Source organism: Cetorhinus maximus, chromosome 29, assembly GCF_964194155.1.
Source record: "Cetorhinus maximus chromosome 29, sCetMax3.hap1.1, whole genome shotgun sequence".
In the NCBI taxonomy this organism is placed as follows: Eukaryota; Metazoa; Chordata; class Chondrichthyes; order Lamniformes; family Cetorhinidae; genus Cetorhinus; species Cetorhinus maximus.
In genome coordinates this window covers 21,153,418-21,169,013 of record NC_135907.1, presented here as the reverse complement: position 1 = coordinate 21,169,013, position 15,596 = coordinate 21,153,418, and the positions used below count along the sequence as shown (strand labels likewise).

The 15,596-nt window shown below is 42.1% G+C and overlaps 1 protein-coding gene across 2 annotated transcripts; it reads right to left on the bottom strand.

Moving 5' to 3' along the window:
• Positions 1 to 5,851: 5,851 nt before the first annotated feature.
• Positions 5,852 to 15,291, bottom strand: LOC144669406 (ferritin, heavy subunit-like). 2 transcript variants are annotated; one of them, XM_078531814.1, is made up of 4 exons: positions 14,668 to 15,291; positions 8,380 to 8,526; positions 7,884 to 8,009; positions 5,852 to 6,048 (listed from the first exon to the last, which is right to left on the bottom strand). In XM_078531814.1, exons 1-4 carry the CDS (start codon positions 14,767 to 14,769, stop codon positions 5,902 to 5,904), a joined length of 522 nt encoding a protein of 173 aa, XP_078387940.1. In that variant the 5' UTR covers positions 14,770 to 15,291; the 3' UTR covers positions 5,852 to 5,901. The 2 variants fall into 2 exon arrangements, with proteins under 2 accessions (XP_078387940.1, XP_078387941.1); XM_078531815.1 differs by lacking the exon at positions 14,668 to 15,291 and adding an exon at positions 11,107 to 11,256.
• Positions 15,292 to 15,596: the final 305 nt, after the last annotated feature.

The following is a 15,596-nucleotide window of genomic DNA, read 5'->3' as shown; positions in this document are numbered from 1 at the left end:
TTCCCTGTTTGAATGCAGGATGTCCCAGGAGTATAAATACAAGAGTTTGTGCAGGACAAGGTCATATTGTTGTTTGGATTTGGTCTTTGTTACCAGTAGAATTGAAGATGACTTCCCAAGTGCGTCAGAACTATCACAAGGACTGTGAGGATGCTGTTAACAAGCAGTTAAGAGTGATTTGATTGTATTCTGGGCAGATGGGATTTATCTAGGTCAATGAATTGGGCTTAGAATGTTCCCAGTGAATGATATGGAGTGGGACTTTTGTCGAAGGTCTTGTTAACAGACTGTCTCCTGCTCTGTAATAGCTTCACCCAGTTCTAAACTGTTTGTTTGAAACTAGCTCCAGAACTCCATGAAGCTTCCAATAGAGGATTTATCTTGAAGGTGAATGAATCTGGTCAGTAATAACAATTAAACTTAATCAGATGACTAGCTAGTGCAAAATTGACTATTTAAGATGAGTGCTTTTCTCCCTCCCCATACTAAATAAGTAAATCCTGTTGCACTGGGCTTTCTTTTGAGACTGAATTGTTGTATTAGACTGAATTTGAAAGATTTCTTTTTTTTTCTAACTTTTAAAATCAATGCTTGGAAAGGGATGGGGATGTCTGGCTATTGCATTAAGCGTGGGCTGAGTGTTGAAACAACTTCAACACCTTTTTTAAATGAGTTGAATTAATGATTTTTAAATTCAATATTCTAACTGCCAAGTTGACCATGGACATGATCTGCACCTGACCTGAATTCTTCCTAACCATTGTCTCTCTCTACCTGCAGTCCTCTTACTTTGACCAGGTTTTGGTCTGTGTGTATATATAATGCAGCATTGACCACCTTTTTGTCTTTGGATGGATTGTTTGCATCTCAGAAGCGATGATATATCAGCTTGTGTCTGTACTAGGAGTTTTAATTAATGATTTTAAAATGTCCACTCTTTCTCTCTCTCTCTCACATGGGATGTGAGTGCCACTGGCAAGAGCAACATTAGTTGCCCATCCCTAATTGCCCTTGAACTGAGTGGCTTCTCTACCAGTTCAGAGTCAAGCACATGCTGTGGGTCTGGATTCACATGGGTTTTTAACAACAGTTGATTAGTTTCATGGTGGTCACCATTACTGGGACTAGCTTTCAATTACAGATTTTTTTAAAAATTAAATTCAAATTCCCTCTGCTATTGTGGTGGGACAGTATTCCCCAGAGCATTAGCCTTGGCTTCTGGGTTACTAGTCCAGTGACACTACCACTATACAGATTTCCCTAAATGACCACACCCAGGTTTAACTAATCAGACACACAATCAAACACTGAACAACTGAGTGTGGCAGTTGTCATGTGTTTAATGCGACCCCCTCCCCCATGCTTATTCCTCAAAGGCAATACTTATCAACTTGTCATGTTAAACATTGGAGATGCTTGGGGTATCTCCATTAATCAACAAAACCCAAACAGTCGATATTTCAGGCAAAAAAAATTGTTTCTTGGTTTGTAGAAGTTAAAAATCATACACACTAAATGTGGCCTTTAAATTTCACAGTTGTAATAGTACACATTGTGTTTCAGTGACCAAGCAAGAGTTCTGTTTGAAAATTTCCTCCAAACCTACCTCCCAATTGTCATTGATTTTTGAGATTGGTGTGGATGGTCTGCAGGTCAATCTCTTGGAAACTATTCCGGTCAACATTCTGAATTCTGGTATCCTGGAACACCACCAACCCAATCCTGCCAAGTTGTCTGTCAATTCTCCAAGTGATTGGTTAATGTAGATCCAATTATATTTGATACCATCTGAAATTACCTGGTGGTGGCATAGTGATAGTCACTGGGCTGGTAATCCAGAGACTCAGGATAATGCCCTGGGGACCCTGGTTTGAAACCCATTATGGCAGATGGTGGAATTTGAATTCAATAAATATCTGGATTTAAAAGTCTAATGCTGACCATGAAACCATTGTCAATTGTCGTAAAAACCCACTTGTTCCTAAATGTCTTTTAGGGAAGGAAATCTGCTGTCCTCACCTGGTCTGGCCTATGTGTGACTCCAGAGCCACAGCAATGTGGCTGACTCTTTATATAAATAAAAAAAATGTTTTTAAAAATTCCCTCTGAACAAGGGGCCTTGGAGTAAAATCAATAAAACCAATTCTGAATTCTTCATTGAAAAGGGGTCCATGCCAGAGATCATTGAGTAAAATGGAATCTGGTGTAACCTCTAGATATGGTTGGGAAATTGGTTAGGGGGTGGGAGAGAGAGCAGGGATAATGGAAGTGTACTTCAATTGTCGAGATATGATTAGTTTTCTTCCCCAGGATCCATACTGGGGCCTCAGCTTTTCATTAAATTTCTAAATGACATCGATGAAGGGTTAGAGAACTGAATATCCATGATTGCTGTCGATACTAAGTTCGGGGGTACAATAAGTCATGCAGATGGGAACAAAGTTGCAAAGTCACTTAGATTAAGTGAGTAGGTAAAATCCTGGTAGATGAAGTTCAATGTGAGGAAGAGCGAGATCATCTGCTTTGGGCCAAGAAAGATAAATCAGTGTGTTTTCTAAATAGTGAGGAGCTAGGAACTGAGGAGGTGCAGAGCGATTAAGGGGTCCACATACAGAAATTACTAAAACCTCATGCACACGTACAGAAGTTAGTTCAAAAAGCAAATAGAATGTTAGTTTTCATCTCAAGGGTCCTGGAATAAAAAGGGATGGAGGTTTTTGCTACAGTTATATAAATCTCTGGTTGGAACACATCTGTAGTACTTTGCTCAGTTCTGATATATCGGCCTTGGAGGGGATGGAGCACAGATTCACCAGAATGATACCAGGGCTAAAAGGGTTAAATGATGAGGACAGTTTGCATAGACTAGTCTTGCATTCCCTTGAGTATAAAAGATTATTGGATGATAATTCAGGCATTGATGATGATTGATAGATTTGACTAGGTCAATAGAGAAATTATTTCCTTTAGAACAGGGGCTGTAATAAGTTTAGATCTTGGCCATTCAGGGCTGATATTAGGAAATGTTTATTCACAAAAAGGAAAATGGAAGTTTGAAACAGTCCCCCCACAAATGTTTGGATCAAATAACATTTCAAAACAGATTATAGGTTTTGTTAGCTAAGGCTATGAAGGCATATGGAACCAAGGTGGACAAATGGCATTAAGACACAGACCAGTCATGATATAATTGAATGGTGGAACAGACTGGAGGGCAGAATGGCCTCCTCCTGTTCCTATATTGCAATCACAGAATAATCCAAAACTGCCTGTATTCCAAAGCTCTAATTGGCTCTGGGTCTCTCACTCCACCCACTCTTCTTTGTTAATTGGTGCCTGGATTCATGGTAGATTCCTGATTGACAATCCTGGATAGCCAATCATCATTGATGTCATTCCCTGTTTGAATGCAGGATGTCCCAGGAGTATAAATACAAGAGTTTGTGAGGTCAGAGGTCAGGTTGTTGGTGTTTGAGCTGGGCTTCTATCAACTAAAAGATAGCCTCCCAAGTGTGTCAGAACTACCACAAGGACTGTGAGGATGCTGTTAACAAGCCGATCACCCTGGAGCTCTATTCCTCCTATGTTTACCTCTCCATGGTGAGTTTTATGGTTTTGGGATCCTATTTCAAATTAAGGTTGTGATATCATTGTGTCCTAAGCAGAGCTTTCCTAGGTCAATGAATTGGCTTTTGTATGTCTCTCTATCTCTCCCAACTTCATCTAATGAATGCTAACTTGTAGCAGACCCCATTTAAACAGACTGTTTGTTTCCCTCTGTCATAGTAGTTTTATTCTCGGTGTTCACACCAGAAACTAGCTCTCGGGTATTGCAAGTTTGTAACTCAATATTCATAAACCTGGTCAACTTTTCTAACTTGGTTGGAAACAAACAATTAAATTTAAGGAGGTAACTAATTAGTAAAACATTGGTTCTGACCAGTTTTTTTTCTAATTGAGTAAAATGCTGACAACCCTGTCTGGTATTCCTGAAGCTGGATCCCTGCACTTGCCACTGACAATATTAAACTGCTGAAAACAAACTGCTTTCCTCTTTAACTTCAAGTTCCTCCTTTACCCAAGTGCAGGTTGATAGCTGAGATCACTACTACTTCCAAGAAATCTTACTGCACACTCACATCTTCTAATACAACCAGGTGCCTTGTTTATTTCACAGGGTCTTTCAACATAATCCTATAATAAAACAAATTCTTTAGCAAGGAAACATTTGCTTCCTTAAGCTGTAAGCCCCTTTAATTGAAAGCAAAGTATTGAGATAGAGAATGGGTAACTTATCTACCATGACATTGGTACTATTTTTGCATTCTCAATGGATAACAGCTGCCTGACATGACTCCCTTCTGCTTTTTATCTACCTGCAGTCCTTTTTACTTTGACTGGGATGATGTTGCCCTGCGTCACTTTGCTGAGTTCTTCAAGGAGCAGTCACATGAGGAACGGGAACACGCTGAGAAACTGATGAAATTCCTGAATAAACGTGGAGGCTGGATCATCCTGGAGGACATCAAGGCTGATTTTAATAAACTTTGGGGGTGGGGGAGGGTGTGAATGAATTGCCTATTGTGAATAGATTTCCTCAATCTAGAGGAGAATTGATGAATGCTACGTTGATGGATTTTTTTTTAGAGTCGGGGAAATTTCTAGCTAAAATTGGAAGCGGTGTTATGAAATGGGATAAACCAGAGGGTGCTAAAATAAAATGGGGAATGTGGATGGTGGCAGTGCTAAACTGGGCTGTATACCTGAGCTCAGTCATAATTGACAGGGAGGTGAAGTGTGGGATAGAAGGTAATGGGTGAGTATGGGGATGAATGCAAGGATCGGAGCTGTCACTGGAAGCTAACTTTAAGATGGTGAGCCCTAAGGCAGAAGATATACAAGCAAAAGTGTTACTGGAATTAGCTAGGTTATTTGGAGTTTTTTGGATTCTCTAGTGGATATTGATGTGAATATGATTTGAGTTTTTTAGCAATTTAATCCAGTAATACTATTTGCTAATGGGATTTCCTTCCATTTCCCAAAACACCAGAAACCAGAGCAGGATGAGTGGGGTAATGGTCTGGAGGCAATGTAGAGAGCCCTGCAGATGGAGAAGAATGTGAACCAGAGTCTGCTGGATCTGCACAAGCTCTCCTCTGGGAACACTGACCCTCATGTAAGTTCCTTCAAATGAAATGCAGAACTCATTGGTGCTTGGGACATCAAGGTCAAAAAAGTGCTGAATTGGCTGGAGTCACAATTTAATCTAGTAAGATGCTAAATTACCAGAACCTGTTCCATTAAGTTGGCTCTGGATAAATATTGGCCAGGATACTTGAGGGAATATCAACTTCTATCTGAAGTAGTTACCATACATTTTTTTTTACTTGTACCAGTCAAAAGATGACCCTTGCTCTGTGGCTCTTCCACCAACCACCGCCCCCACCCCCAACCCCCAGTCCACCGTAGCCACCTACATCACAATGTCTCCACTATACCCATCTGCCCTCCTTTTTTCTAAGGGGATACTCTCCAGAAGGTTAAGTGCTAATCAATTACCCATTCCTCACTCTACAGCAGCTGGAAGAGAAATTACAGCTCCAGTAATCCCATACAAACTACTTAGTCACAATCAAAGATGCAAGTAAAGTATCCTGGGGGGTTGAATCAAATTTAGGAAGCTGGGGTGGGAAGGAGAAAATTTAAAAGGCACATTGGGATCAGATGTTAGAGCTAGGAATCTTCAAGTGAAGCAGCAAATCAGCTACTAAATTATAGAAAGATAATTAGCTCAATGATGAATATTTTCAAATACAGTAATAACTGAGAATGGGAATTGAGCACAAAACAGTAAAATTGATCAATTTATTTGCACTATGGAGGATGATTCTAGAACCCCAGTTAATGCAGGGTGAGCTTGTCAAACAGGTACTCTCCCATGCCTTTCTCAGGGGCTCCCAGTCTCTTCAGGTTGGTGATGTGATCTCCAAGCTTCTTGATCATCTTCACTTGCTCATCCAAGTAGTGAGTCTCCAGGAAGTTACAAAGCTAGAAACAAGAAAACAGAGAAATTAACGAGCAATGTTTGAGCCAACAAAAGGGAGGATCTGAAGTAATGCACATGGATGATATACACACTTAGCCTGAGAAGACCAGAATTCTCTTTCTTCATTCTTGGATGTGGGCATCACTGGCTAGGCCAGCATTTATTGTCCATCCCCAATTTCCCTGAAGGTGGTGAGCTGCTGCAGTCTGTGGTTTAGGTACACCCACTACAGTTAGGGAGAGTTCCAGGATTGACGATACATTTCCAAGTCAGGATGGAGAGTGGTTGGGGAGGGGGGAGAGAACTTCCAGGTGGTTCCATCTATCTGCTGCCCTTGTGTCCTTCTAGATGGAGGTGATTTGGAAGATGCTGTCTGAGACTTGGTGAGTTCCTGCAGTGCACACTGCTGCCACTGAGGTGATGGAGGGAGTGAATGTTTGTGAAAGGGGTGCTAGTCAAGCAGGCTGCTTTGGCCTAGATGCTATACAGCTTCTTGTGTTGATAGAGCTGCACTCATCCAGGCAAGGGGAGAGTATCCATCACTCCAGAATTGTGCCTTGTAGATTTATGGGCAGGAGTCACTCACTGCAGGATTCCTAGTCTTACCTGGTCTGTAGCCATGGTGTTTCTATGGCTAGTCCAGTTTCTGGACAATAGTAGCCCCCAGGGTGTTGATAGTGGGGGGGTTCCAATGATGGTAATGCCATTGAATGTCAAGAGGTGATGGTTAGATTCTTAAATGAAATTGCCTGGCATGTGGCACAAATGTTACTTGCCAGCTGAAACCTGGATATTGTACAAATGCAGCAAGACCCGGACATGAACCACTTCAGTAGCTGAGGAGTCACAAATGGTGCTGAACAAGCAAACATCCCCACTTCTGACCTTATGTTGGAAGGAAGGTCATTGATGAAGCAGCTGAAGATGGTTGGGCCTAGGACACTACCCTGAGCAACTCCTGCAGAGATGCCCTGGGACTGAGATGACTGACCTCAAACAACCACAACCATCTTCATTTGTGCAAGGTATGACTCCAACCAGTGGCGAGTTCCCCACCCAGATTCCAATTCGGGCTCCTCGATGCTACACTCAGTCAAATGCTGCCTTGAAGTCAAGTGCAGTCACTCTCACCTCAGGAGTTCAGCTCATTTCAGCCTTGGTTCAAACATGAAAAAGGTAAGGAGCTGAGTGACCCAGGCAGAACCCAAGCTGAGAGTTAGTGAACAGGTTATGATGAGCAAGTGCCACTTCATAGCACTCTTGATGACCCCTTCCATCACTTTACTGATGAGGCAGTAATTGGTTGGATGCATCTGCATTTTTGTATACCAGACTAGGTAATTTTCCACATAGCTGGGTCAATGCTAGTGTTGGAGCTGTACTGAAACAGCTTGGCTAGCAGTGCAGCAAGTTCTGGAGCACAAGTCTTCAGTAATATTGCAAGGGCCAATAGCCTGAGCAGTATCCAGTGCCTTCAGCCATTTCTTGATATCATGGAGTGAATAAAATTGGCTGAAGACTGGTATTTGTGATGCTGGGGACCTCAGGAGAGATGGATCATCCACTTGACACTTCTGGCTGAAGATTGTTGCAAGTGGTGAGTCACAATTTCATCAATATGGGACAGAATTTCTCAAAAGGTGAAGGCTTGGACAAATACCCTGGAAGCAATTTAATAATCCATGTCCAGTGTCAATGTCAGACTTTGGTTGAACTCCATATAGGTTTGTTTCTTTTACAATGTAGAATGAAGGGCAGATTCCAATATCAGCTTCAACTCTTTAGAGATTAAAAAAAATCATGAATCATAGCAAAGGAAAAAAAACCAGCAACTTACATGAGGGTCAGTGTGCCCAGAGGAGAGCTTGTGCAGATCCAGCAGACTCTGGTTCACATTCTTCTCCATCTGCAGAGCTCTCTGCATTGCCTCCAGACCATTGCCCCAATCATACTGCTCTGGTTTCTTGGAAAAAAACAAATATTACTTGAAGTGAATTGAAGATTGCAACAACCTCAAGGGTTCCTGTCTAAAGCAATGGAGACTGTGCAAGGCAGTGAGTGATAGGGAATAGTCTAGTCCCCATTAGAGATTAAATTTATAGGCAATAGCACAAACACTCATTATCCTAAAACAAAGACCACCTCCAAGCGAGTGAATCAATGAAGACAATCTCACTTAGAGAAGATGGACATGAAACATTGATGGACCATCAATTCTAGAATCAGGGTTTTATTTGCAAAGGGATTGCTGTTTTAGACTTGAAATTTAAGCTTTTTCCTAAGCCCATCACCAACACAAGTCAAAGAAGCTTATCCTTTGTCAGAAAGGATACCTTGATGTCCTTCAGGATGATCCGGCCTCCACGTTTATTCTGGAATTCCATCAGTTTCTCAGCGTGTTCCCGTTCCTCATGTGACTGCTCCTTGAAGAACTCAGCAAAGTGATGCAGGGCAACATCATCCCGGTTAAAGTAAGAGGACTGCAGGTAGAAACAAAATGGAAACAGTCAGGTTAGATCTCATCTATGGCCAACTCATACCAGCCCAAATGGAGCTTAATACCAGCCATATGAAAATCTTTCAAATTCCATAGTTTAATATTTTGAATCCTTGCTTCATGTTAAGGATCCAGTCTGAGGTATGAGTTCAGCACCACAGGATCCACTCACTTCTTCGTGACTGTGAAAGAGCTGACCACAACTAATCTGCTAGTGTTTCATTAACTAGTCAACCAATTAAATTTAAATTGCTTCCAATCAAGTTAAAGATGACCATGTTTAGGGATTTGAAGAGGAATCCTCAAAACAGTGGAAAACCAGTGGTAAGCACTAAAGCGAGATCCTAATTCTACAAAGTAGACATGTCCCCTACAAAAATAATAGTGGTACTGCCAAAGTTGTCTAGAGGAATACAGGGGAAGATCAAACAGAAAAAGAAAGCGTACAATAAGCACAAAGAGCTAAGCACTGCAGATAGCCTAGACGAATATAGGAAGTGCAGGGATTAAGTAAAAAAGGAAATCAGATGGCATGAAAAAAAATTAGCTAGTAAAGTTAAAGATAACCCAAAGATGTTTTACCAATGCAGTAATGCTAAAAGGTTAGTTAAGGAAAAAGTGGGACCTATCCGAGATGAAGATGGAAACTCGTGTAGATGCAGAAGCTGTGGGAAGGGTTTTAAATGAATATTTTGTCTGTGTTTACAAAGGAAAGGGAGGATGTAGATATAGTCGTCCAGGAGGAACACTGCGAGATATTGGACAGGATAGTCTTAGAGTACTTCCTCTCTTTATGGATTGAAATCCTTGAAAGTTGATAAGTCACCAGGGCCAGATGGATTGTTTCCGAGGCTGCTGAAGGAAGTCAGGGAGGAGATAGCAGATGCTCTGAGGATGATTTTCCAATCTTCACTAGATACACGGGAGGTACCGGAGGACTGGAAAAATGCAAACGTAGTTCTGTTGTTTAAAAAGGATCAAAGGAAATGCTAAACCATTATGGGTCAGTTAGTCTTACATCGGTGGTGAGCAAATTAGTAGAATCAATCCTGAGATAGGACTAACTGTCATGTGGAAAGCCATGGACTAGTCAGGGATGGTCAGCGTGGATTTGTTAAAGGAAGGTCTTGCCTCACAAATTTGATTGAATTCTTTGAGGAAGTGACAAGAAGGGTTGATGAAGGTAGTGCAGTGGATGTTGTGCACATGGATTTTAGCAAGGCATTTGACAAGGTCCCACATGGCAGATTGGTCAGGAAAGTAAAAGCCCATGGGATTCAGGGTAATGTCGCAAACTGGATAAAAGGTTGGCTTTGTAACAGGAAACAAAGGATAATGGTCAATGGATGCCCTTGCGAATGGAAAGTTGTCTCAAGTGGTGTTCCACAGGGCTCGGTGTTGGGACCCTTGCTGTTTGTTGTATATTAACGATTTGGATGTGAACGTGGGGGCCACGATTGGTAAATTTGCAGATGCCACAAAGATTGGCCGAGTAGTGGATAATGTAGAGGATAGTCATAATCTCCAAAACGATATAGATTGGTGGAGTGGGCGGTAAAGTGGCAGATGGATTTTAACATAGAAGTGTGAGGTCAAACAGTTACAGGGATTATACAATAAATGGGAATATGCTAAGAGGGGTAGATGAAGCGAGAGATCTTGGCATTCAAGTATACAGGTCCCTGAAGGCAGCAGTTCAAGTAGACAAGGTTGTAAAGAAGGCATATGGAATGGTCTCCTTCATTGGCAGAGGTATAGAATATAAAAGTAAGGATATAATGTTGGAATTGTATAAAACACTGGTGAGGCCACAACTGGAGTATTGTGTGCAGTTCTGGTCACCACATTACAGGAAGGACGTAATAGCTCTGGAGAGAATGCAGAGGAGGTTTACAAGAATGTTGCCAGGGTTAGAAAAGCGTAGCTACAAGGGGAGATTGGATAGGTTGGGGTTATTTTCCTTAGAACAAAGGAGGCTGAGAGGTGACTTGATTGAGGTGTACAAAATTATGAGGGGAATAGATAGAGTGGACAGGATAAAATTGTTTCCCTTGGTGGAGAATTCTAGAACCAGGGGACATAGATTCAAGATAAGTGGCAAAGGTGTAGGGGGGACATGAGGAAGAACTTTTTTATGCAGAGGGTAGTGGGTGTCTGGAATTTGCTGCCCAAGTTGGTGGTAGAGGCAGAAACTCTAAACTCTTTTAAAAAGTACCTGGATCTGCACCTTAAGTGCTGTAAGCTGCAGGGCTATGGGCTGAGTGCAGGAAGATGGGATTAGAAAGGGCACCTGGGTGTCCTCAGGTTGGCATGGACAAGATGGGCCGAATGGCCTCCTTTTGTGCTGTAACTTTTCAATGGTTCTAACTTCATGAAACCCTGAATTTAAAGTTTCAGATTTAAAATGTTTAAATTAGAACACAACTACTACAGAGTTTTCATTGCATTTAGCCTGGGTAGAGAGATAGATTCCAAAACTAATTCATTAACCTAGAGAAATTCTACCTGCTCAGAGTTCAACAACACCACATTCTTAATTTGGAAGTAGGACCCCAAAACTCACCATGGAGAGGTAAACATAGGAGGAAGAGAGCTCCAGGTTGATCTGCTTGTTAACAGCATCCTCAGTCCTTATAGTTCTGACACACTTGGGAATTCATTTTCAATATTACTATTGAACTGATCCTCGCTAACACAAGCTCTTATATTTATGTGACTGGGACATCCTGCATTCAAACAGGGAATGACATCACCAATGATGATTGACAATTCCCAATAGCCAGTCCGGAATCGGCCATGAATCCAGGCACCAATTTACAAAGGAAGGGGGTGGGGTTACCCAGAGCCAATCAGAACTTTGGAATACAGACAGCTTTATGACATTACCAATGATGTCACTGCACCAAATCTGAAATTATCTTGCTGTTTAACGCTCTCATTTCAATGTAATAATAAATTTACTTTTGCTGAAGTGGCTTTTCATAATCTGGTCAAGTTTATTACTATTTTTTATTCTTTCACAGGATGTGGGTGTCACTGGCTCAAACAGCATTTATTGCCCACTGCCAAATGCCCTTGAGAAGGTGGTGGTGATCCACCCTCTTGAACCGCTACAGTCCATGTGGTGTAGATATAACCCCAGTGCTGTTAGGAAGGGTGTTCCATGATTTTGACCCAGCGACAGTGAAGGAACAGCGATGTAGTTCTAAGTCAACTCTACTAGTTATATCCTCAAAATTCCACTAGATTTGTCAAGCATGATTTCCCTTTCATAAATCCATGCTGGCTCTGTCTGATTCTGCCACTGTTTTCCAAGTGCTCAGCTATTAAATCATAATGAACTCTAGAATTTTCCCCACTACCGACATCAGGCTGACTGGGCTACAATTCCCTGTTTTCTCTCTACCTCCCTTTTTAAATAGTGGGGTTACATTAGCTACCCTCCAATCTGTAGGAACTGTTCCAGAGTCTCTAGAATCTCAGAAGATGACCACCAATGCATCTACTATTTCTAGGGCCACTTCCTTAAGTACTCTGGGATGTAGATTATCAGGCCCCCGGGATTTATCGGCCTTCAATCCCATCAATTTCCCCAACACCATTTCCCTACTAATACTGATTTCCTTCAGTTCCTCCCTCTCTCTAAACTGTGTGCTCACCAACATTTCTGGCATGTTATTTGTGTCCTCCTTTGTGAAGACAGAACCAAAGTATGTATTTAGTTGGTCAGCCATTTCTTTGTTCCCCATTATAAATTCCCTCGTTTTAGACTAAGGGACCTACATTTGTCTTTGCCAATCTTTTTCTCTTCACGTACCTATAGAAACTTTTACAGTCAGTTTTTATGTTCCCTGCAAGCTTACACTCCTATTCTATTTTCCCCTTCTTAATCAATCCCTTGGTCCTCCTTTGCTGAATTCTAAACTGCTCCCAATCCTCAGGACTGTTGTTTTTTCTGGCCAAATTGTACACCTCTTCCTTGCATCTAATACTATCTCTAATTTCCCTTAGTAAGCCATGGTTTGGCCACCTTTCCTATTTTACTTTTACGCCAGACAGGAATAAACAATTGTTGCAGTTCACCCATGCGCTCTTTGAACGTTTGCTATTGCCTATCCACCATCATCCCTTAAGTAACATTTCTGAATCCATCATAGCCAACTCGCGCCTCATACCATCATAGTTTCCTTTATTAAGATTCAGGACCCTAGTCTCAGAATCAACTATGTCACTCTCCATCTTGATGAAGAATTCTATCATATTATGGTCGCTCATCCCCAAAGGGCCTTTTACAACTAGATTGCCAACTATTCCTTTCTCATTACACAATACCCAGTTGAGGATGGCCTGTTCTCTAGTTGGTTCCTCAATGTATTGGTCCAGAAACCCATCCCGCATACATTCCAGGAATTTCTCCTCTACAGTATTGTTACTAATTTGATTTGCCCCAATCTATATGCAGATTAAAGTCACCCATAATTACAGATGTTCCTTTATTGCATGTGTCTAATTTCCTGTTTAATGCCATTCCCAACATCACTACAGTTTGGGGGTCTATATACAACACCGACTAATGTTTTTTGCCCCTTAGTGTTTCTCAGCTCTACCCATAGATTCCACATCGGAGCTAATATCTTTCCTCACTATTGCATTAATTTCCCCTTTTAACCAGCAATGCAAATCCACCATCTTTTCCCTTTGTCTGTCCTTCCTAAATATCCCTGGATGTTCAGTTCCCATCCCTGGTCACCCTGCAGCCATGTCTCCGTAATCCCAAGTATATCATACCTGTTTACATCTATTTGCGTGGTTAATTCATCCACTTTATTGCGAATGCTCCTCGCATTAAGGCACAAAGCCTTAAGGCTTGTCTTTTTAAGATTACTTGTCCCGTTCCCACTATTTTTCACTGAGGCCCTGTTTGATTCTTGCACATGATTTCTCTGCCTATCACTTCTTATTCCCCTCTGTCCTTTGCTCTTGTCCTTGATCCCCCCCACCCCCCTCACCCCTCCTCTGACTCCTTGTCTAGGTTCCCATCCACCTGCCATTTTAGTTTAAACCCTCCCCAACCACTCTAGCGAATGTTCCCCCTAGGACGTCAATCCCGGTCCTGCCCAGGTGTAACCCGTCCAGTTTATACTGGTTTCACCTCCCACAGAACCGGTCCCAATGTCCCAGGAATCTGAAACCCTCCCCTTCACACCATCTCTTCAGCCATGTATTCATCCAATATACCCTGCTATTTCTACTCTGACTAGCATGTGGCACCGGTAGTAATCCTGAGATCACTACCTTTTGAAGTCCTACTTTTCACATTACTTCCTAACTCCCTATATTCTGCTTTTAGGACCTCACCCTTTTATCAAAACCCATGTCATTTCTACCAACGTGTACCACAGTCACTGGCTGTTCACCCTCCCCCTTCAGAATGTCCTGTAGCTGCTCGGAGACCTCCTCGACCCTAGCACCAAGGAGGCAACATGCCATCCTGGAGTTTCATTTGTGGCCACAGAAATGCTTATCTATTCCCCTTACAATTGAATCCCCTATAACTATTGCATTCCCACACTTTTCACTCCTCCCCTGTGCAGCAGAGCCAACCATAGTGCAACGAATTTGGCTGTTGCTGCTTTCTCCTGAGGGCATTTCCCCCCCCACCACACAGTATCCAAAGCGGTATATCTGTTTTGCGGGGAAATAGCCACAGGAGATTCCTGCACTGCCTGCCTTGTCCTCTTGCTCTGCCTGATGGTCACCCATTCTCTTCCTGCCTGTGGGCTCTTAACCTGCAGTGTGACCACCTTTCAATAAATGCTATCCACAATGCTGTCCACCTCACAGATGCTCCAACAACCACTTGACCAGGTTTGTGCTCATCAGTTACAAACTCAGGGAGCAGCTGAACTAGTTTCATCTATTAAACCTCTCAATGGAGAGCAGCTACTACAAGGAGCAGTCCATTGACTCCACATCACCCTGTATTACACACTGGAAGCACTCACTGCTCAATGATACTTTCACCCCAGAGAAAGTGGAAAGAAATAGAGTTTATAAAGTCACTTTATTAAACTGGAGAAATTCCAACTTTTCAGAATGCAGTGAAAAGAAATACAAATCTCACCATGGAGAGGTAAACATAGGAGGAATAGAGCTCCAGGTTGATCTGCTTGTTAACAGCATCCTCACAGTCCTTGTGGTAGTTCTGTCGCACTTGGGAAGTCATCTCACTGGTGGTAAGAACCAAATTCAAACAACAACAATCTAACCTCTTCCCTCACAAGCTCTTGTATTTATACTGCTGGAACATCCTGTCTTCAAACAGGGAATGACATCACCAATGATGATTGACAATTCCCGATAGCCAGTCAGGAATCTACCATGAACCCTGGCACCAGCTAACAGAGGAGAGGGTTTGTGGGGGAGGGAGTGAGACCCAGAGCCAATCAGAGCTTTGGAATACAGGCAGGTTTGGGGAGATTTGTATTGATGATGTCACTGCTTTTGGGTTCCTTGACCTTCTTCAAATGTGAAAATGTCTCGTTGTTTAACGCTCTGATTTGAATTTAATGATAATTTGTTACTTTTGCTGAAGTGGCTTTTCATAATCTGGACAAGTTTGTTATTTGCCAGGAAAGGTGAAGCTGATACAATATTCAAAGCAATCAAGTCGTCGTGAGGGAATTTTCAAAGCAACCATTGGACAGAGAAATGGAAATGTGAGAGTGAGAGGGAGTGAACATCACTGAATCCAGTGTCACCCACAGACACGTCTCCATTTGCTGCAGTGTGTTTTGGGGCAAGTTTGATGGAGCAGCTGGTCTTTTCCTGCCTATGTTGTATGTGTCCTTTAATGGTCAACTTTCAAAGTGGCTGAAGTTTATTTGATTTTGATAAAAATGACGTGATTCAAATGTTGTCTAACATTCTGGCTCATCATAGATTCAAACAGCACAGGAGGGGGCCATTCTTCCCATCCGTGCTAGCTCTTTGTGACAGCTATCTAATTAGTGCCACTCCCCCTTCTCTTTCCCAATAGCCCTACAATTTTTT

Bases quoted from the DNA above. Each gene is read 5' to 3' on its own strand.
- LOC144669406 (XM_078531814.1), bottom strand. From the start codon at position 14,769: ATGACTTCCCAAGTGCGACAGAACTACCACAAGGACTGTGAGGATGCT. The intron at 8,010-8,379 runs GTATCCTTTCTG...TTTTTTTCCAAG, and splicing joins TCATCCTGAAGGACATCAAG to AAACCAGAGCAGTATGATTG. The intron at 6,049-7,883 runs GTAAGTTGCTGG...TCTTGTTTCTAG, and splicing joins CTGGGCACACTGACCCTCAT to CTTTGTAACTTCCTGGAGAC.